We start from the raw sequence: 21,302 nt of genomic DNA, 5'->3' as shown, positions 1-21,302 counted from the left end.
AGGTTCGGAATCAGGACCGTCGACGCACGGTCAGCTCTGGACAGTGCCGAACCCGGCAGTGGCGCGATCAGTCGATCTTCCTTCTCTGTGGTTGGTTTGTTCGGAACAGATTAGTGAATAATACCTACGTTGCGTTTGAGTAGTGCAAACTTATTAACCGGCAGTGCGTTGCGAATAGAAAGTGTTGGTGGCATTTTCCAGTGATAAGAAACCATGCCCGAGTATAAAGTGAGTTACCGATAATACAACTGTTGTATGTATTCTGTCTTGCAAGGCAAGGATCGCACCGTTATGCTTTTGCTGTCAGTTTTCAAGAAATTATTAGAACCAGAAAGCATCAAAGCTATTAAAATTGTTCAAATCATGGTTGAAACTTTGATAACAACTTCCGTTAATTGAAATACCCGCATTGGTATGCATTTCTTCTTTATTTAATTCTATCTATTTTCTATATTTACCGTTAGATTGTCTTGATTACTTATTTAACAAGTATTCAGAATTCAATTATTATATGTTTATCAATAATATATCAAAAATCAATGAACAAATTTTGGGCAGGGGGTGATCGGGGTAATAGGGAAAATGGTTCCAAAAGGCATTGAAAATCTTAATAAATCATCATTCAAATGTAGTTGACTAATTAGGGAGTATCATCTTTTATACTGCTTCTATAAATTATGAAAAATATCTTCCAGGAAACTACTTGTGTACACTTTTGAAAACTTTTTTTTTTCTAATTCGTTTATTTGGTAGGCTCAGATGTCGTAAGAACAACTCAACTGAGCCATACATTTATTAAATATTAAAAATATTAGAAACACACTTTATAATACTTTTTCCTAGGCAGCATAAGACCATGCTGAGGATGGCTGGGCTCGATTCCCGGTGCCGGTCTAGGCAATTTTCGGATTGGAAATTGTCTCGACTTCCCTGGGCATTAAAGTATCACCGTGTTAGCCTCAAGATATACGAATGCAAAAATGATAACCTGGCCTCAAAACATCACAGTTAATAACTGTGGAAGTGCTTAATGAACACTAAGCTGCGAGGCGGCTCTGTCCCAGTGTGGGGATGTAATGCAAATAAGAAGAAGAAGAAGAAGGCAGCATAAAACACGGGGTTTCGGACCGAGGTAAGGTTTTTTTTCCTTGGTTGCATTAAGATTTACAAACTTGAAAATATAAAACTAATAAAATATCACAACCAAAGCTCAAACAAACCCGCAGATGACTCCGCCATCTCACATGACAATCGCGATCAAATTCACGCTGGGCTGACAATAGTCAAGTCATCGTTGCAGCACGAAATGTCATAGTAGCGACGAATTGTAGTATCTTTATTGCTACTCGATGCATCGTCGATGACGCGCATTAATCTTTTGTAATAATGAATTAAAAGTAACGTATGAAGGCATTATAAATGCTATTGATACATTTAAATTACCAAAGTTCCTATTATTTGTTTATTTGAGACGCCATTATGTTTTTAACCAGTCCGTCTATACTGACGTGCCATCAATTATGTGAAGAAGTGACGACGAAAACCGTCATAACCTTTGACTGCGTGACTATCTTCGTGGTAGTCATGTGGCGTGAAGAAACCGAATAGGTGTTGCGTCGTGCAGTGTTATGACGCAGACGCAGACTATATTTTTTTCGCTCCCTTTAAACGACGAGAATGACTATTGTCAGCCATGTATTCACCAACACTGATTAATTCCTTTTTTTTCTTCGAATGCACGCTCTCTCCGAGAGTTCTCCAAACTGTTAATCTCAGCTCAGATGTACTATTTCTGCTCGTTTGGTGCACTTGATCGGCTTGATTGCAAATAATCATTCTAAACATCCGCCAGATATGTAGTAGCTCGACTCCACCTACAACATCTTCTAGTAGCAATTAATCCGACTCATGAATGTAACGACGATAATACAATAACACATTTCTCCGCGCTATGATGATTTCTAGCAGCTGCGGATGCTATCATCCGGAAGCATTACGTCGATGATTACTCCGACAGCGCGGACACTTAAACGAAGACAGTGAAAAGATCTACTGGCATTTTGGAAGAGATCAATAATTGGATCAGCAACTCGAAGTAAGTTTTGCCGCAGCTTGGATAGTAGCAAATAATACGATGAAGTCGCTAGAAGTGAACAAGAATATAGTCAAACAAAAAGAATCACCAGAATGCTCTGGAATCCTGAAGAAGATATGCTTTCGCCTTTTTAACGAGATCTTCAGCCGTATATTCCAAAAGGTGCCTAGCCTACATAGCTAGCATGTTGGATCCTAAACAGTTTCTCGCTCCATTTCTGATTCACGGGAGGATCACACTGCAGGATTTGTGGCATAGCGGAATCGGTTGGGACGAAAGGCTTTAGGAAGAACACTATAAGGGATGGCTGCAGTGAACGATGTTGTTCTATCTAATCGACAAGGTACGAGTTCCTTGCGTGTTTTTCCGGAATATTGGATTCGAAGGCACACAAAAGGTTCCAACCTTACTTTTTCATTTATGCTGGAGACGCGGTTTCTGGGTGTGACGCCTACTTTAGGTTAGACTACGGCGGTGGTACCGTTGCAGTATTTGTCCACTTCGAGTAATTTGAAGCTGCGGTCCTGCATGCGCATCCTGAAGTGTGAGAATGGATGGGAACGATGTGTAATCCTACCGAGGATCTTACAAAGAGAAGCAAAGAACGTAAATAGATACAACCGGAGAGCCGATGATATGTGAACGAGAGTTTCTGTATTGAGGAATGTTGCCCGATGTTTGCTCCGTTCGACGTTAGGTTCCCAATCGTTCAACCAAAGGACGAAGTGACGACGACGCTGCTGGAGCATCACCATCGAGAGTATGGCCACGGCAGTATGTAGACTATTGCGGTTCTGTATACAATATCCCCCAGCTTATCCGGACCTCGCTAGTCCGACGACTCGTTAGTCCGGATCTCGCTAATTCGGAATTTTCCGTATTAAAAAGTATCAACACCCATTTGTATTTGTTTTTTATTCATCGGACTGTGTTGTGCGGACTGTGGACTGTGAGAGAAACCTCGATAGTCCGGCCATACATTTGTCGGATCAGCGGGGGGATACTGTACGTACTTTGGACTCCGCAAGACGCTCCGATCGAATAGAGTTCGCCGCCGTACCAAACTGACAATCTACAAAACGCTCATTGGACCGGTAGTCCTCTACGGACACGAGACCTGGACGATGCTCGTGGAGGACCAACGCGCACTTGGAGTTTTCGAAAAGAAAGTTCTACGTACCATCTATGGTGGGGTGCAGATGGCAGACGGTACGTGGAGGAGGCGAATGAACCACGAGTTGCATCAGCTGCTGGGAGAACCATCCATCGTTCACACCGCGAAAATCGGACGACTGCGGTGGGCCGGGCACGTAGCCAGAATGTCGGACAGTAACCCGGTGAAAATGGTTCTCGACAACGATCAGACGGGCACAAGAAGGCGAGGTGCGCAGCGAGCAAGGTGGACAGATCAGGTGGAAGATGACTTGCGGACCCTCCGTAGACTGCGTGGTTGGCGACGTGTCTGAATAAATAATATAATCTTGAACTCTATTTACACATTTACAATTTATTTACACATCTGACGATATTTATAAATGTACACAATTCTGCACCTTTACCCATACCGATCCATGGGTTAAAGGTACTAGGGACGAGCGGCGCGAGGTTCGCCAATGCGAATGGACCGTACTGGCCGGCGGTCAACTATAGTACTGCTGTTGCTGATACCAGGACTCTTGTTTGCGAGAAAAGATTGGTGGGTAGAGGGACAAAATGTCTCTGCTGACGATCGGTCAGAAGTAGGCATCTAACCCTTTTGTTGTGTATGAAGAATACAGTGTCGAAGTAATAAATTCACAAAACTGTCGTCTCGTTGTGGTCGGTGTCATATGTTAGATATATTAGATGCCTCATCCTGAGAGGTAATAATGGTAGATTTCACATCGCACTATGGGCTATGTCGGGATTCCAGTGTGACCAAAAGGTGGTTTACGATTGGCGTGAACAACGGCATTATTTTTTTGGAGCCAATCGGGACCTGGCAAAAGAGTGGAACGCAGGATGTGCAAACACTTTCACCAGTTCAAACACCAGGTGGTCATTCCTCTTTTTGCCGATGAGGGGATGTTGAAGCCAGCCTGAAAGGGTAACTTAACCAAACGCATTGTGGTAATTGGATCCTAAAGCCCTACCTCGTTTCTGGTTGCAAACAACTTTTCAGCACAAATGAACCATCAGCCAAAAACGTCAGGCCCATATATTAACTGTTTTGCCCTAATCAAATCATCTCTCGGACAGTATGTATATTTGTTCCACTACTGCTGCTAACTGTAAGATCTCAGGCTTTTGAGTCGTATGAGTATTTACATTTGTGATAAATATTGTATGTGATTAGTTCGTAAGGTCACTACGAGCCCGGATGTGTTTGTTTTTTTGTAGTCAGAAGGAAAACTAGATTGTAAGTTGGTTTCTATAAATTGGTATGTGTAGTAACGTTACTATATTTCTAGATAGGTTTGTTTGTGACAACATACTATGAAATCAATTTTCATTGATTCGGAGTGTCCAACAAGAGCCATTGAAGAAGACATACTTCCCGTAAGGTCACATTGATCTTACGGTTCAGGGTTATAAGGCCGAATGATCATTAGGTAGAATGGTCATAAGGGCGAATATGTATTAGGTAGTTAAGACAATGTATAAGAAAGAAGTAGGTCGTAGACGAAACTAGGAAGTAGAAAGGAAGAAGAGAAAAAAAGGATAGAAGAACACAGAAGGGACATGGAAGACGGTACAAGGAAGAAAAAAGAAATAAGAAGGAAGGATAAATAAGAACGGTGAAGAAGAAAAAAGGAAAAACTCACTTCTCATATGTCACTTCTCTTTTCTCATTCGGCCTAATGAATGTCCTGATACCTGCAATGAGCTTTTTCCAAATTAGTTGTAGGTAATAGGAATATTATATCAAATTCTAACTTCATTATATCTAATAAATGACATCTATCCCTTGTTCCATCTTGGTCATTACCACGAATAAATATAAAGTTTTACGCAACTACAATAACTCTTCTGACGGCACACTCAAAACAGGTTTTCCTATTTTCGATCTCCTTCTCTATTCTAAAACCTGTTGGGAAGTAATATGTCTGAATGAACTTATCTATATAAACACCGGGTGGCGAGCCCCCAAAGCTATAGCTATGGTTAAGAATGGAATTACATACCAATTTATTTCAATTTGTGGGTAGGGGAATTTCCCCGGTCGTGGGCCACCTTGAATATTTTTTTGTCAGTAATTCGGATTCACTCTCTTACCTATAAAGAGTGGGTGTACCAATCGCCGCCATACTTTCGAATTCCTGAAGGTGGAAAAAATATTTGCCATAGTATCAAGCACCTTCCCACACAAACCAAACATTTCTCGGGAAAAGTTCGTAATTTGGAAGATATTCCCTGTTAATATTTTTTTTCTAATTAGCTTATCTAAAGGCTCACTCACCGTAATCAGTTTTACAGAGCCAAAATCTTGATTACCAATTCCGCTTTTAATTTTTCTTTTAAAATATTATTTCTTTGCGTGCATGAAACATGAACCCTGTCGTTGTGATGCGTTCTTGAGGAACACTGGTCACCGCAAACTTTTTAGGATTCACTTTCTTGTCAGTCCATTCGTATATTCCTTCTCTCGTCGTTGTTTTTCAACAATAGAATCGTTTGGCGGCGATAATATTTGCAGTTCGTTGCTCACAGGAGGACAATCTGCCTGTGTTAACAACTCTTCGGATGATTTGGATGTGGATGGAGCTGCTGATGGAGTTCTATTTCCAATGAACGTGGAGGAATCTTTACATTTTGCTCTCCGATGGGCCGGTTGGCCACATGGCATACAGGATTTGGGCTGGTTTTTGTATGTTACCATAGTAGTTTCGTTTCCAATCATGGGCGTAGCCAGGATTTCGAAAAGGGGGGGGGGATTTTTTGGTCTTCTAAATCGTAGTTTTATAGTAGTTTTATAAAACACAAGAACAAGAAGGCGAGGTGCACAGCGGGCAAGGTGGAGGACGACTTGCGGACCCTCCGCAGACTGCGTGGTTGGCGAAGTGCAGCTATGGAACGAGCTGAATGGAGAAGTCTTTTATGTGCAGCACAGATTAAAACAATAATGGATTTAAAAATGCGTGATTTATTGCTCATCAGATGTTTTTAAATAAAGTGAGAAAAATATTAACGAACTATTTAGAAAGTGATATGACCGAGAAAGGCTTTAAAAGGAAACGAAACCGAAGCGGACAAGAAAACTATCAAGAAGGAAAACTATAAGTACCGGAGTTGAATCACTTGGTATTTCGGAGTTGGTCTTCAAATTACGTCCAACACGTTTGATGTCTGGATAACGAAAGAGGCCGACAAACGCCGAGCTGTTTATTCGACGATATTTGACATATCGAGTGCTATAACTTTATAGCACATACACGTTTAATAATGAAATACCCAAATTGGGATACATATTAATCCTCCCCCTTTTGGGAGTTATTCGATCATATTTCACACTTTAAGTTATAGTTTACAAAATATTAACAATTAAGAACAAATCCAATTTGATTCAAAAATATTGAAATTCACTTTTGCAATTACTTCTTCGCGTTCTCTTCGAACGCCTCGGCAGGCCATCGAGCGCCAAATTTGCATCGGACTTCCGTTTTCGATTCGGCTTAACCACTTGAGATTCGATACCGCGCAACTCGCACTCCGGAAAACCCCGGAAAGGCTCCTCGCCCGGCTCTTCTCCGTGGATGGTTTCTTGCAGAGGTGGTGGTGATGGACCAGGGTTATCGACAGTTCGATCGACATGCACCACCATCCTTCGTCGCATCCGGCCGCCCGCATCGTCGATGATCTTAACTTGACTTCGGTGCGCCGTGGTCGTAAGTCCGTTTCCAATTGTAATCTGTAGGATATTTTTACAAACTCGTTTTAGAAAATACGCTTTCAACCATTTAGCCTGATGGTGAGGATTGCTGTTCTTGTACCATAATGCGTCACCTACCATCAGACTATCCAAAAGATCTTTACTAGGCATTTTACCACTATCGGTACTAGATCTATTGGTTATTTCTTCGATACGATTGTCACAGTTACTTAATGGTACATAACTATTGTTTTTGTATTCCTTTACATTAATCATGTTGATTAACAGTTTTAAAGTATATACTGAAACTTTCCGAGAAGAAATTAATCCTTCCATCGTCATATAGTTTTTAAAATTTATTAAAAATAGTCCAATTAGGTCCTCGAGTTTTACGTATTTTGAGTCAAATAGAAACTTTCTCATTACATCTTTACGAACTATTCTCTCCACCTTGCCATTAATAGCAAGATTATACGGCGAACTGTCCAAAACCCATATTCCTTGCCTCTCAAAAAAGTTATTAAAGTCATGAGGACTGAATAACGGACTGTTACCTGACATTCTGTCTGGAAACCCAAATTTAGCCAAATATGCTAACAGTAGTTTTATCAATTTTTTACATTCCGTTCTATTTTTCATCCATTCAACTTCCATCCAATTTGGAAAGCCATCAACGTTCAATAAATGAACGTGATGTTTGTAGTAGAAAAATCCTTGGTGTATTTCACCAAAAAGTTTTGTGGAAGGAATCCATTTCGTATTAATCAACTGTTTTGGTTGCTCTGCCATAACAGCAGAAGCATCACAAGCACTAACAATCTTTTCCGAATCAGCAACTGACTGCTCCAATGGGAATCGCAAACAATTATCAGCACTATTATCCCTTATTGCATTGGGAACGTCAAATGCTTTCCTATAAATAGGTGTGTCAATTTTTAAAACCAATTCGGCTTCATAACCTTTAATTGGAGTCGAAAAATACTTTACGAAAACATCAGAAAATTTAGTTCTAACATAATTCATCACGTCGTTGCTTTTGTTTTCAATTAATTTGTTTATCGTAACTTGTTTACCAAAATAATTTCGCCAGTTGGGAAAGAAAACGTCCAACCAGGTTCTCCCGAATAAAGGAATAAAATCATGTTCACAGTCTAAAACCAAAAGTTTCAATTTTACCCTTTTATTCCTAAAATCAACCGAAACAATAACTTCACCAGCAATTTTTAATCTGGAACCGTTTACCACAATTAAATTTTTGAAACTTTTTTCAAGGGGAATGTCGAATTTAGCCAAAAATAGCTTCTTCCCAATCACGGAAACAGTGGAGCCACTATCAATCTCCATCTGCACAGTGCTACCTTGAATAGTTAGTTCTAGTAAACATGGATGACTTATATTATTAATGGACAAAACATGCATGCACTGTATTTCACCTTTATCTGAATCATCACTTTGTCATCCCATGACATACGATTCATCATACTGGACAATTTGTTATCCGTGCTTGTACCAGGCTCCTCCATGTTGACATTATTGACCGGGTCTCTCTTATATTGTTTCAGTTTGAAACATTTCCTTTTGACGTGTCCACGCACTCCACAATAGTGGCACACTCTTTGATCTATGACAATCCGTTTATCATTTTTGGACTCCGCCGGTCGAATATCTGCGTCCTGGTATCTGTTCCGTTGCTCCTGGAACCGCCCCTGTCTAGACTGCCTGGATTGCGAAGAATGGTTTCTACGATCATCGTACCTGTGGGATGTGGCGCTGCGCTGAATACCTCTTGCAGGAGAAACGGACGGAGGATTGAACCCTAGTCGACTCTTGACTGGTCCACGACCCTGAGCTAGATCCTTAATACGCTGCAAGAGTGCTCCTCGCCCTCCAACTATAGAGGCAATTTGTCCTGTAGAACTGTCCTGTGTCAAAACCCTCGCATTGGAAGTAGCCATTTCCCATGTTGTCACAATCCTCTCGACCTGAGTCAGATTCAACTTCTCACTATCCTCTGACAATAGCTTCTGCCTTAAATTGTCATCCGACAAGCCTATCAAAATTCGATCCAGTATGCGGTCCTGCTTGTCGTCTTTGAAATTGCAATACTCCGCCTGGAGTTTTAGCGAGAACAGGAAGTCACTAGCTGTTTCACCAGGTTGCTGTATCCGGGCCCCGAATTTTAAACGCTGGATCAAAGCAGAATCCGTTTTGTCCAGCTTTTGCTTCAACTTCGCGATCAATTCGTCAAAGGGTGCTGCATCCAGCAACTGTTCATTTAGGTATAAGCTCTGAGCTACTTCGAAAAGAAAATCGCCTCCTAAGAGAAACATTTGATCCTTCCTGTCTGCTTCCGCTACTTTGTTAACGCGAAAATGGTATCCTAGGCGCGTAAACCAGGAAGCAAATGATTGTCCTTTGCGGTACGGATCAATATTCGGAGCTACGTAAGACATCGTTTCTATAATTTGTTTAAATTAATTAAAAAAAATTCAGTTGAGGCAAGTATTTAAACCAAAATAAAAATCGAAATAAATTGCAAAATATCAACGCAAAAAAGGCTTGCTCCAAAAAATTGATCTAAATTCTCCTATTGTTATACACACTTTTCACAATATAGATTGATAGTCAAATACATTCATGTAACTGCACCAAAAAAAGCGAAAAAATCACAAAAAAATAAAAATCGTCAAAAAACTATTCAAATTTACACAATGCACATCCGCCAATTATGCGGTAAACGATCTATTGTTCAGTATTAACACACAATGTACCTTTTCATGAACCAAACAATTCACACAATACAATATCATAAAGCACTTTTGAAATAATGATCAATCAATGAAAGAAAAAAAATAATGACTTACCGATTATGAATGAACTTGTTACCGAAGCGTGGCAACGCTACCAGACCCTTCGACGGATACACACTCCAAAAAGAGGAAGGAAAAATCGTCTGGTCCTCCGGCTGCTCGTCGCCGATATCGTTGTCGCAATCGTAACGGCCAGTCAGCAACAGTCCACCGCCACACGGAGCAGTTCCACACGGAACGAATTATTCAGCTGCTCTCGAATAGGAACGTAATCGCCTACCGCGATCGGATTGCTAAAACCGTCAGCGCAACGGATACGGAACGGTCAAACAGCTGCCAAAAACGGGCTTCTAAACCTCCGTAAATAGAAGAAAAAAAACTCGTTCAATATAATTTGAAGAAAAAAAACACTTCCTTCCTACGCTGGTGAAAACAAAATGGCGTTACGGTACAGTGAATAAAACACACCGTCTTAGCCGCTTGAGCTCGTTAGCAAAGATCACCGATTAATTAAAATGAAAATTCACTTTTGGTAATATTTTTCACTTTTTTTTTTTTTTTTTTGTGATTTACTTTTTCGATGGATGAGAAAAAACAATCACTGCCACAAAATGGCGTGCTTGTGCATTCCTTTTCTAACCTTCTCTTACCGATGCCGATTCGCCGGACAGTCGCCGTCGGGGAAACGATCCCGTTCAGCACCGACCTTTAGTTACTGTTGCCGTACAGAATGGCGCCTCCACCCGAGGCAAATTTTCCTTTTCTTTTTGCTTGTTCGTATGGCAAAGAATCGCGCCTCCGCCCGAGGCAAATGTTATCCGGGAATTTCACACCGGCAAAACTCACTTTTCACACGCGAATTCTTTTGCTAATTTTTTCCTCGTCGCCAAATGATATGACCGTGAAAGGCTTTGAAAGGAAACGAAACCGAAGCGGACAAGAAAACTATCAAGAAGGAAAACTATAAGTACCGGAGTTGAATCACTTGGTATTTCGGAGCTGGTCTTCAAATTACGTCCAACACGTTTGATGTCTGGATAACGAAAGAGGCCGACAAACGCCGAGCTGTTTATTCGACGATATTTGACATATCGAGTGCTATAACTTTATAGCACATACACGTTTAATAATGAAATACCCAAATTGGGATACATATTAGAAAGAATATAAAATCGGCTATAACAATTATTATAAAAATCCTGCATTCTTCCATAAGTTTAAGAAAACTAGAACCATACATCTGAATTTCAAAACAAATCCTCTCTGAAATAATATTTATTGTAAAATAGGCAGGAAAATCAATATGCAAGCTCTCTCCAGGAATTCTTTCGACAATTGTTCCTAACATTCTATCCGAAATTCTATCAGGGATTCTTTAGGAATGCCTCCAGTAACTTCTTCGGCAGTGTTTTCAGGAATTCCACCATATTTGCCGGGAATTGATCCGAAAATTCCACCATTATTTACTCCAAGAAAATCTTCACGAACTTCTTTATAAGCTCTGCAGAATTCCCTGCAATAATTCAAATAATTTCGTGCTGTTTCCCTTAATTTTTAAGAATAAGAATATTCCGTGGAAATTCCGCAGAATTGCCAGTAAACATTCCTGAGAATTTCACGAAAAATTCTCGAATTTCTTGTGTAAATTCCATAAAATTTTCCGTGAATTTTTTCGAATAGTTTCTTGTAAAAATTTCAAAGAATTTCTCCAGGAATTCCACCGGAAATTTATACAGAAATTATACCGAAAATGAAATCAACAATGGAATTTTCGGAGTAATTCCTAGATTAATTCGCAATGAAATCCTGAAAGAATTCCGGTGGAAACTTCAAGATTTCTACTGGTAGATCCTCCAGGAGTTTCTCCGAAAATTCCTCCTGGAATTCTTCCAGGAGTTCCACCGGAATTTCGACCAAGAATGTCTCTAGGATTTCCTTCGAAAATAATTCCGGTAGTTCTATCAGCAGTTCCTCTGAAAATTCTTCCGGGAATTTCGGCAAAATTGGAATTTATGTAGGCTTTTTCAAGAATTTATAGAGATTTTCCACCAGAAGCTCCTCCGAGAATTTCTCTGCGAGCTCCTCAGGGAATTCTCCGGGAGGTTCTCTGATGATGATGATGGTCCAGCTACAAACCCCAACTGAAACCTTTCAGCTAGACGAGATTTGTCTATAAGATGAATTCTCTTGTTTCCGAGAATGCTTCTGGTAGTTTCACCGCAGGAAATTCTTTCGAGAGTTCCTCCGGGAGTTCCACCAGCAATTCATCCAGGAGTTTCTCCGGAAATTCCTCCGGGAGTTCCACCAGAAGCTATTCCAGGAAATTATTCAGGATTTTTTCAGGAAATCATTTAGGCTTTCTTCAGAAATTAAACTGGAAATTCCTCCCGGAGTACTTCCGATAGTTTCTCGGGGAGCTCATCCGGGAGGTCCTCTAGGAATTCTTCTAGGAGTTCCTCGTGAAATTCCTCCGGGAGTTCTTACGGGAGATCTTACGGGAGCTCCTCCGGCAGTTCCTTCGGGAATTCCTCCGGGAGATCCACCAGCAGTTTCTACGAGAATCCCTCCGGGAGTTTCACCGGCAGTTTCTCCGGGTGTTTCTCTGAAAAGGAACTCCCGGAAGAACTCCCAGAGTAATTTCCGGAGGAACTCCCAGGGGATTTTCTATAGGAATTTCCGGAGAAATTATCAGAGGAATTCTCGGAGGAACTGCCGGTGGGACTTCCGGAGGAATTTATTGAAGAACTACAGGAAGAATTTCCGGAGGAAATCCTGGAGGAACTCTCGTAAGAACTCTAGGATGAACTCCCAAAGGAACTTTCGTAAGAATTCCAGGAGAAACTCCTGGAAGAATTCTTAAAAGAACCTCCCGGAGGAATTCCCATTTCCCATTCCCAGAGAAATTCTCCGAGGAACTTCTGGAGGAATTTGTAGATAAATGCCTAAAGAAATGCTAAATGAATTCCTGGAAGAAATCCTGATTGAATTCCCGAAGGAACTACTGGTGGAACTTCAGAGGAACATCCGATGGAATACCCTAGAGGAAGAGAAAAAATATTTCTGAAGGAACTTCCGAAATCTCATTTCCCGTGAAATTCCTGCCAAATATCGTCCAGGAATTCCCTGTAAAGTTCCTGGAGGTATTACCGGAGAATTTCTTGGAAAAACTCCTGGAAGAACTCCCACAAGCACTTCCGGAGGAATTCCCACATCGAAGTCCTGAAATAATTCTTAGAGAAGTTTCTAAAGGAATTTCCGAAAAAATATCCGAAGAAATTCCCAGAAAAATACCAGGAGGAACTAATGCAGAAATTCCCAGATGAAATCCTGAAAGTATTCCCAGACGAATTGCTGAAGGAAATCCCTGCGGATTGTTCTGCGGAAGAACTTTTGGCAGATATCCGAGTAAATTCCAAGCGAAGTCCGGAAGAAATTCTAGTACACTTCCGCGGAAAATCTCCCGGAGAAATTCCTGAGGAATTCCTGGAGAAGTACCTGTAAGAATTTCTGGGGAAATACTTGGACGAATTCCAGGAGAAATTCATGAAGATATTTCTAGAGGATTTCTTGAAGGATATTCTGAAGTAATTGCGAAAAGAATTCCAGATTGGAATGTTAGATGATTTCGCTATTGAATGTTTGGAGGTATTCCCGGAAAATTTCCTAGAAGTAATCCCGGAGGAATTAAAGGAAGAGTTCCGAGAGGAATGCCCGGAGAAGTTCCTAGAAGAATTTCCGAAGGAATTTCTTATAGATTTACAAGTGAAATTATGGAGCTAAATCGGAGGATTTCCGTCATAAATTTTTGAAGGAACTTCTGGTAGAATTTTGGGAAGAAATTCCGTATGTATTTTTGACGGAACTCTCGAATGCATGCCGGAAGGAAATGCCGGATTCTTCCTGAAGAGAGAATAGTCGAAGAAATATCTAGAAGTAAATCTTGGAGAGAAGAAAAGAAATCTTCAAGGAATTTCCTCGTGAATTTCCTAAGATAAGGAGGAATTACAATTACATGAGAAGGATTTTCGAACGATTTTCAGAGGAATTTGTGGATAACTTTCTTGAAAGTGAAAGTCTTCTCCTCGATCCATGGCTGCACGTCGACAACCCTGCAGTTTGCGAAGGGTCCGTAAATCGTCTTCTGTCTGATCGATCCACCTTACTCGGAGCGCACCTCGCCTTCATGTTCTCGTCGGATCGTTCTCGAGCCCACCGCAGTCGTCCGATTTCCGGAGAGTGAACAGCTGATGCAACTCGTGATTCATTCGCCTCCTCCACGTACCGTCCGCCATCTGCACCCCACCTTAGATGGTACGCAGCACTTTCCTTTCGAAAACTCCCAGTGCGCGTTGGACCTCTACGAGCATCATTCATATCTCGTGTCCGCAGATATCTACCGGTCTAATAAGCGTTTTGTAGATAGTCAGTTTGGTACGACGGCGAACTCTATTCGATGCGGGGTCCAAAGTACGTGTGATTTCCTGCCACGATGCGCCTCCGAATTTCTCTGTTTAAGTACAACCCAAGTACATGAATTCTTCAACCACCTCGATTTCGTCGGTGATATACAATTTTGGAGAGTACCTTGTAGGCGGCGTTCAGCAATGTGATTGCGCGGTAGTTGCTACAATCCAGCTTATCGCCCTTTTGACGTAAACTACGTCTAAGGGGAAGACTCAGATACAGGGTGTAAAACCGAAATTTCCAAATTCGAGACCGTCACGAAATTAGGATAGATTTCAAACGCTAATAGCTCCTTTATCTTTCAATGGATTTTCGAGATTTTATTATCAATCGATTGGGCAACTCTACAGCATTTTTTTAAGCCTATTGGAATTATTGATTGTCGACGAAAAAACATTAAAAATTCCGATTCTTCACCAACTCAGTAAAATTTCACAGTTTCGTTACAACCGCCGTCTGCGGTTGGTTTTGCTTCTACTTTTGTGCGATGATTCGCACAAAAGTACAAAATAGAACCAGAGCAATGACCGCGGTCGGAGCAAAAAAGTAGTGTTTATGAAAAAGTGCTACAGATGCTGGACATGTTCATGTAAGCAAGAAGTGAATAATAAAATTGATCAATTTTAAACAAACACTCTAACCCTTTGAAGGAAATTGAGTAAAATTTCTGTGGGATAGAAAGAGAGAGCAATGCAATTTTACTCAGTCACTGAGTGTATCCTACTATTTAGGCAGCATCCCTTTAAAAAAAACAATTCAAAAGCATTTAATCGCCATTTAATAGGAAATTAACTATGAAATGTATTAATCACTTTAAGTCGGATAACAAACGGAGAAAGGCATCATCACCACTGCGGAATAATAAATTTGGGGTTTTTAAATGAAAATTTTAAATTGTCATATCCAACCATTTTCATATATAGTGAGTTACGCCAATTTTGTTCGAAACATAAATGGATTGGTGTGCGATCGAACATGATTTGCGGAAAAACTACACATTACATGCGGCAAAACGTTTACATATACAAACCTATATATCCAACATTCCAATGGTTGTAATTTGACTAAGCACGCACGCGCAGTTTGAAGCTTGTATGAGAATTACTATGAAAACAGTAAATTTTTCGGAAAACCGTTTTGCAACGTTGGTCATTAATATCTAAAAATATATGAGTACGTTGGCAACATAGGAAACTTAGCAAGTGAATAAATCGTCTTTATTGCGAAACAATTCCCCGCTTATTAAGGAAATACTAAATCGTGGGAAATTCAATTGAGCACGTGAAAGAATAACATCAATAATGAGCAGTTTTATTTTCTTTATAACTTTGCCTACGAAAATCCGATCGGTTCGCAACAACAATCGTCTTACAGATTTAGAAATATTCTACGAAGTCTTCGGGTTGATTATATTTAGGGGGAGATCCTCCAGTGCCGGACACATAAGCCATTAAACAAAAAAAACTTTAAGTATCCGGATTATATTTCCTTTTATACCATACTAGCAGAACGTACCCTGCGTTGCTCGGGTATTTTCGTTTAACGTTCGAAATGTCATTTTCTGCGTTGATTGCGACGACGCCGCACTCTAGATCATTTTTTGAGCGATCGCATTAGGTTTTCTCCAAACTCGCCTTAATATTGTATTTTGACAATTTTCCCAACTTTTCCTTTAAATTTTACTAACCTTAGGCATATAGAAACACAGCTGATCCCAATACGAATCGATTAGTGAGAAAATCTCGCAAATCGGTCATCCTCTTCGTGAGTTATATTGCCTCAAAGGAGGAATAAATAGAAGAAAGAAACACAAAATATGACTATTGACCATTGATGATTCATACAAACTATATTTGATCATTTGAACACGTTTTTCGACGATGAATTTTGGTGAAAAATTTTACGATTCAGAAAAATGTCTCCTAGTACCGGACACTATTGCATCATGTTCAAATGTGACTAAGTACATGAGTAAAGACATAATTCAGAATAGTAATATTATTCACGTGCTTTAAGTTGTAAATATTAAAAATTGTTAGTGGAGCTTATTTGACTCTTCAGCCAAATTTTTTACATCCTAATCCAAATTCCCACCTTTTTCAATGTCCTCTTCAATTTTCGTTTCTGCTCATTTCTGTGGCTTTCTCAGCAAGAAGAAACAATTGAATTGAAGTAAGTGTAGTTTTGTACAAAGTTTATCACATGAAGATCTGATATTCCTTGCCGTTAGAAGCCTGTTCAATAGCTTCCTTTTGTACTTAATAAGATGAAGGAGGGACTTCTGCAAGTAGTGTCGTTTTAAGAAGTGTCCGGTATTGGGAGGTGTCCGGCGCTGGGAGATCTTCCCCTAAATAGTTAGTGATCCGCCTCACGTAATGATCTCTCACATACGGGGCGTTTTCTATAGTAATTTTCATACAAACTTCAAACTGCTCGTACTCAGTTATATTATAACCAATTCAGTTGAAAATTTAGGAGGTTAACCAAAACAGCAAATGTTATCGTTCAAGCATAAGTCAACATTTCAATCACTCTAGGCTCTAACCAAAATAATTATCTTATGATCTGTTTTCCGTAGTTTACGTCGGGCGGTCGTATCTTGTATATAACCCTTCTGATTTTTGTAAACCGGACACACGGCACCTTCCATCCACTTCTGCCGCAGAACCTCCTCTGGTATTTACCCAGAGCAGCGCTCTAACTAGCCAGTGCCTCACCACCGTATTTTAACAGCTCTCCTGGTAGTTGGTCAACCCCAGGGGCTTTGTTGGTTTTCAGTCGGCCGATCTCCTTTTGGTTTTTCTGGAGACATTCGGAGCCGAAAGACGTATGTTCTGTGCGCGTGCTCCCAGATTACCATACCACCACCGTTGCAACCACCTGCCGCCACCTTTGGATCACCCCGCACTCGTTCGTAAAAAGGTTCCCGTTTATGTACTTTCACATATCGTGCTGTGGGACGTGGCCCTTACGTGAGCGATAACTTATCATAGAACTTTCGTGGGTTATCAGCACGGTACCGTTGCTGCGTCTCTTCACGTATCGTGCCTCTTTCGCCCTCGTGCGGGGTTGCAGCACTCTCGACTCTCCTCTTCCACTCAGAGGCACGTCCGCATGCGCAACCTGTGCACTGCACAGGTACAAATTTTGTCCCTAACATTTAAACTCTCAATAGATTTCTTGTCATTCTTATACAAATACTTGGATCATGTGCATTTGTCATATGTTTAGTACAAATTTAACGATTGAGTATAAATACATAATCGTAAAATATGCACGGAATTTTTACAGGCGACATATGAGGCAACCGAAATGCTACGATGGGGGCGCATTATATTTTACTCCACGATACCGAAACGACGACGCACCGCCACATATTGTCCAACACGTGCACTTTCAGCAGAGAACGGTTTGCCATGCATCATACACGCATTATTTTGTATGTGCAGGTCAGGTTGAAGAGCGCGTAATCGGAACAAAATAGAAAAAGAAAAGAGGCGGTGATTAAATGATCGGACCCAAAAATCCGAAGAAAGTTCAGAAATATGTAAAGAATTATTCGAAGATCTTAAAGTCTTCGAAGAAATTCTCAAAAAATACAGTACCTGATAATCTGAACAGATATATAAATTAATACAGTTATTTGCTTTTGCCTTAGGTATTACATAAATTATTGTGGAGCACTTTGTGGAATTCTGAAGGTGTATCTACGATGTTTTCCTACCATATATGTACGTAAGAAGTTTTTAAAACGCACATGAAACTAAACTTCTGTGGCTGGATACCATTATATGTTATTGCTTTTGTATCCATCCACCTATCTCGAACAAACGTAATAAGTATTCAATTCGACAAGCTATCTATATGCAACTTTATGCGCTAAATTCGGTTGGACATCTCATCTGATAAAAGGTAGTGGCAGTTTTTTATTTTGCAATACTTCTATCAGTGAATAGTTCATGAATATTGCGACCAAGCTGGATTTACGAGCAAATTTCGTACAACCCCCTGTGCTCACTTTAAATTCCCTCATTCCCCACAGTACCTCTCCGGATTTGGATCGCATTTCTCCTCGGAGGACACTCGCTGTCCGAATGCACTTCCGGTAGGGCAAAACTCGCCGCAAAAATGCGCGTACGGTTTGTACGCTGAACAGCTGTCCGGCAGTGCATTCACCGCTCCAAGGACCGAAAACGTTCGCAGCTGGTTGTATCGTGTAAGGCCTTCGGTGATTCACCAACCGTTCGAGCGCTACGATGTCGCTCCGTTCCTGCGCGGAAAATGGGATGAACAGCACCCCAATCCGAATCAAATGCGGTGGAATCCGTTCGATGTGCCATCGGATGACGCCAAGGTGGACTTTGTGGCGGGGTTGCACACGGTCTGCGGTGCCGGAGATGCCCGCAGCCGAAACGGACTGGCCGTGCACGTGTTCTTATGCAACAGTTCAATGGAGAATCAGGCTATGTATAACAGCGATGGAGACTTCCTGATTGGTTTGTTTGATATATTCGTGTTAGAAAGTGTTTATTAACAAATGGATTCTATAGTTCCCCAACAGGGTTCCCTGGACATAACAACCGAGTTCGGGAAGCTGTACGTTCAACCGAACGAGATCTGTGTGATACCGCAGGGTATACGATTCAGTGTAGCCGTTGAAGGACCAACTCGAGGATACATCTTGGAAGTCTACGACGGGCATTTCAAGCTTCCAGATTTGGGGCCAATCGGGGCAAATGGACTGGCAAACCCGCGTGATTTCCTTACTCCAACAGCGTGGTTCGAAGATCGCGATGTCCAGGGATACAAGGTCGTCTCCAAGTATCAGGGAGCGCTGTTCGTTGCCACTCAAAATCATTCACCGTTCGATGTTGTCGCATGGCACGGAAACTACGTTCCGTACAAGTACGATCTGGCCAAGTTCATGGTGATCAATTCGGTTAGTTTCGACCACTGTGATCCAAGTATTTTCACGGTGTTGACGTGCCCAAGTAACCGGTACGGAACAGCTATAGCGGATTTTGTCGTTTTCCCACCCAGATGGTCCGTTCAGGAGCACACTTTCAGACCACCGTACTATCATCGTAAGTATGAACTTTTATAATGCAATATCCATGCTTTCACTGATTTCCAAGATTATGTACATCGGACAGTTATGTGTAGAACGGCAGATTAGGTGAAAAACAAATCGACATTTGATAACCATTGTCATACCACAGAGACATTGTAAAATGCTCTTTATGTTGAAGGATTTTTTTTGCAAACTAGATAGGTACAATCCTTGACAATATCAGATAAGTGCATTGCATCAATTTAATGAATTGAAAACTCAAGCATTCTCGGCAAATTAGAGATCGAAGAAATGAATGCTACACCAAGTTTTCAACCACTCATCCTTATGTGACTCTATAATAAATTCGATCAATTCTAGGCAACTGCATGAGCGAATTCATGGGTCTGATTGTCGGACGCTACGAGGCCAAGGAAGGCGGCTTCCTACCGGGCGGGGCATCGCTCCACTCGATGATGACACCGCACGGACCGGATAGGAAATGTTTCGAGGGTGCCTCCAGTGCGGAACTGAAACCGGAACGTATTGCCGATGGAACACAGGCCTTCATGTTCGAGTCCTCGCTGAGTATGGCCGTCACCAAGTGGGGCGAGGAAACGTGCGAGAAGCTGGACGCCAAGTACTACGAGTGCTGGCAGGCATTGGAGAAGAAATTTACGATTTGAGCGATTATGGGACTTGCTAATTCTTGATCAGGGATTTCGGCTTTTTGGATTGAAATTCTATGCTAAGTGACATTCACGGTATTGATTCCTCGAGGACAAAGTCGAATTTAATTCTCTGTCTCACTTTCGTTCTGTTAGTGTTGTCTTGAAGCAAATTTATAAAATTTATCTTTTTTTGCGGTATCTCTTGATTCGCTGTTAATACTTAAGAGTTTATCACACATGTTTTTGTGTGTGAAAGAGTTTCTGTTTCATGGTAGTTTACTTTAAAATTACATTGTTCTACGTTAAGAGTACACTCCCGCGTGCAATTCGTTTAGTTTTTAGTTTGTCGCGTCTCGTTACCATTTGAACTATAATCTCAAGAACGGTTTACTTTTTAAGTATAATTTTTAATCCATAGCATTTAGGTATTCTAATCTTTCTGTCTTATATTTGTCTCATTTGTTAAGTTCAATCAACAATATGGTGTTAAACAATAATCACTCATTCTGCATGTTCTGCAATCTTCCGATAAATTTATTTGATTATATTACACCTAGAGCTAGATTCTGTGAGAAAAAATAAAGCCTTGGTTTCGTGCTTATTTTCGAATTTGTAATTCACTTGCCTCCGATATTCAATAACCTGCACACATGCTCAATTAGTTTTGAATTTCTATGCGTAACATCGAGGAACGGAAAGCGCGGCATCGTGTGAAAAAGTATGGAACAACATTTAAAAAACTTTGCGCTGCAATAATGTATGAGTGCGTTGTAGCACATTTTGAGTTCGATCGTGTGCTCGTAATAAAGGAGTGGCATTATTGTAAGGATTTCCGCTTCCTAAAGTGCTAAAGTTAATTGGAACAATTGAATTCACTCCCCTCTCCCTAATAAACTTCACCCTATACAGTCCTGTGTGTATTATTCCCTATTGTATTCGTCTTGTCGCTTTCTAAGCTACTATATTTCGCTTTTTTTATGTACCAGCCCCATTCCACAATATATAAATCTGGTTCTCGTTCGTTAGTTTTCACAAACGCTGATAGAAAAATAAACTGACTTCATCTGTGTTGCTTTTCAAATACACTTCATTCCTATTTTTGCTGGTCAGCAATTATAAATATATTGTTTGAATGTGCATGAGTCTTGAAGTGTGAATTGTTGCTCTGTGTGGACGTAAAAAAGCGTTCAAAGTAAAAATGTCTACAAAAAGCCTTAATGTGAGATGGTGCTCAGCGCGTATATCTATCTGAAAATGGACTGTTCAAGATTCTTGTTGCCTATAAGCACATATCATTTCTTTTCCATAATATTTGTTGTTGTTAAGTGTTTCGTGCAAGGTGCAAGTGAAAAAGTGCAATTCG

The 21,302-nt window shown here is 40.7% G+C and overlaps 2 protein-coding genes across 6 annotated transcripts; one reads left to right on the top strand and one right to left on the bottom strand.

Annotated features, from left to right (window-relative positions):
* The first annotated feature begins 11 nt into the window (after nucleotides 1-11).
* LOC134212669 (homogentisate 1,2-dioxygenase) lies at nucleotides 12-20,540 on the top strand. Its single transcript, XM_062690718.1, has 4 exons — nucleotides 12-228; nucleotides 18,261-18,714; nucleotides 18,769-19,302; nucleotides 19,650-20,540. The coding sequence occupies exons 1-4, from the start codon at nucleotides 214-216 to the stop codon at nucleotides 19,952-19,954; spliced, it is 1,308 nt and encodes a 435-aa protein (XP_062546702.1). The 5' UTR covers nucleotides 12-213; the 3' UTR covers nucleotides 19,955-20,540.
* On the bottom strand, nucleotides 6,414-10,832 carry LOC134216813 (uncharacterized). Of its 5 annotated transcripts, none has more exons than XR_009980835.1 (3): nucleotides 10,405-10,808; nucleotides 9,809-10,110; nucleotides 6,414-6,983 (listed from the first exon to the last, which is right to left on the bottom strand). XR_009980835.1 is itself a non-coding variant. In XM_062695613.1 (3 exons), the coding sequence occupies exon 3, from the start codon at nucleotides 9,395-9,397 to the stop codon at nucleotides 8,336-8,338; it is 1,062 nt and encodes a 353-aa protein (XP_062551597.1). In that variant the 5' UTR covers nucleotides 9,398-9,402; nucleotides 9,809-10,110; nucleotides 10,405-10,832; the 3' UTR covers nucleotides 6,414-8,335. The 5 variants fall into 5 exon arrangements, 4 of the variants coding, with proteins under 4 accessions (XP_062551597.1, XP_062551596.1, XP_062551595.1 ...); XM_062695613.1 differs by having other exon boundaries at nucleotides 6,414-9,402; nucleotides 10,405-10,832; XM_062695612.1 differs by having other exon boundaries at nucleotides 6,414-9,402; nucleotides 10,395-10,814.
* Nucleotides 20,541-21,302: the final 762 nt, after the last annotated feature.

This window comes from Armigeres subalbatus, chromosome 2 (genome assembly GCF_024139115.2).
Source record: "Armigeres subalbatus isolate Guangzhou_Male chromosome 2, GZ_Asu_2, whole genome shotgun sequence".
Lineage (NCBI taxonomy): Eukaryota > Metazoa > Arthropoda > Insecta > Diptera > Culicidae > Armigeres > Armigeres subalbatus.
The sequence above is the reverse complement of the archived record's forward strand: the minus strand, read 5'-3'. Positions and strand labels throughout refer to the sequence as shown.

Coding starts and splice junctions, on each gene's coding strand:
- LOC134212669 (XM_062690718.1), top strand. Junction 18,715..18,768: donor CGATGGAGACTTCCTGATTG/GTTTGTTTGATA, acceptor TGGATTCTATAG/TTCCCCAACAGGGTTCCCTG. Junction 19,303..19,649: donor CAGACCACCGTACTATCATC/GTAAGTATGAAC, acceptor GATCAATTCTAG/GCAACTGCATGAGCGAATTC.
- LOC134216813 (XM_062695612.1), bottom strand. CDS start 8,363: ATGCATGTTTTGTCCATTAATAATATAAGTCATCCATGTTTACTAGAA.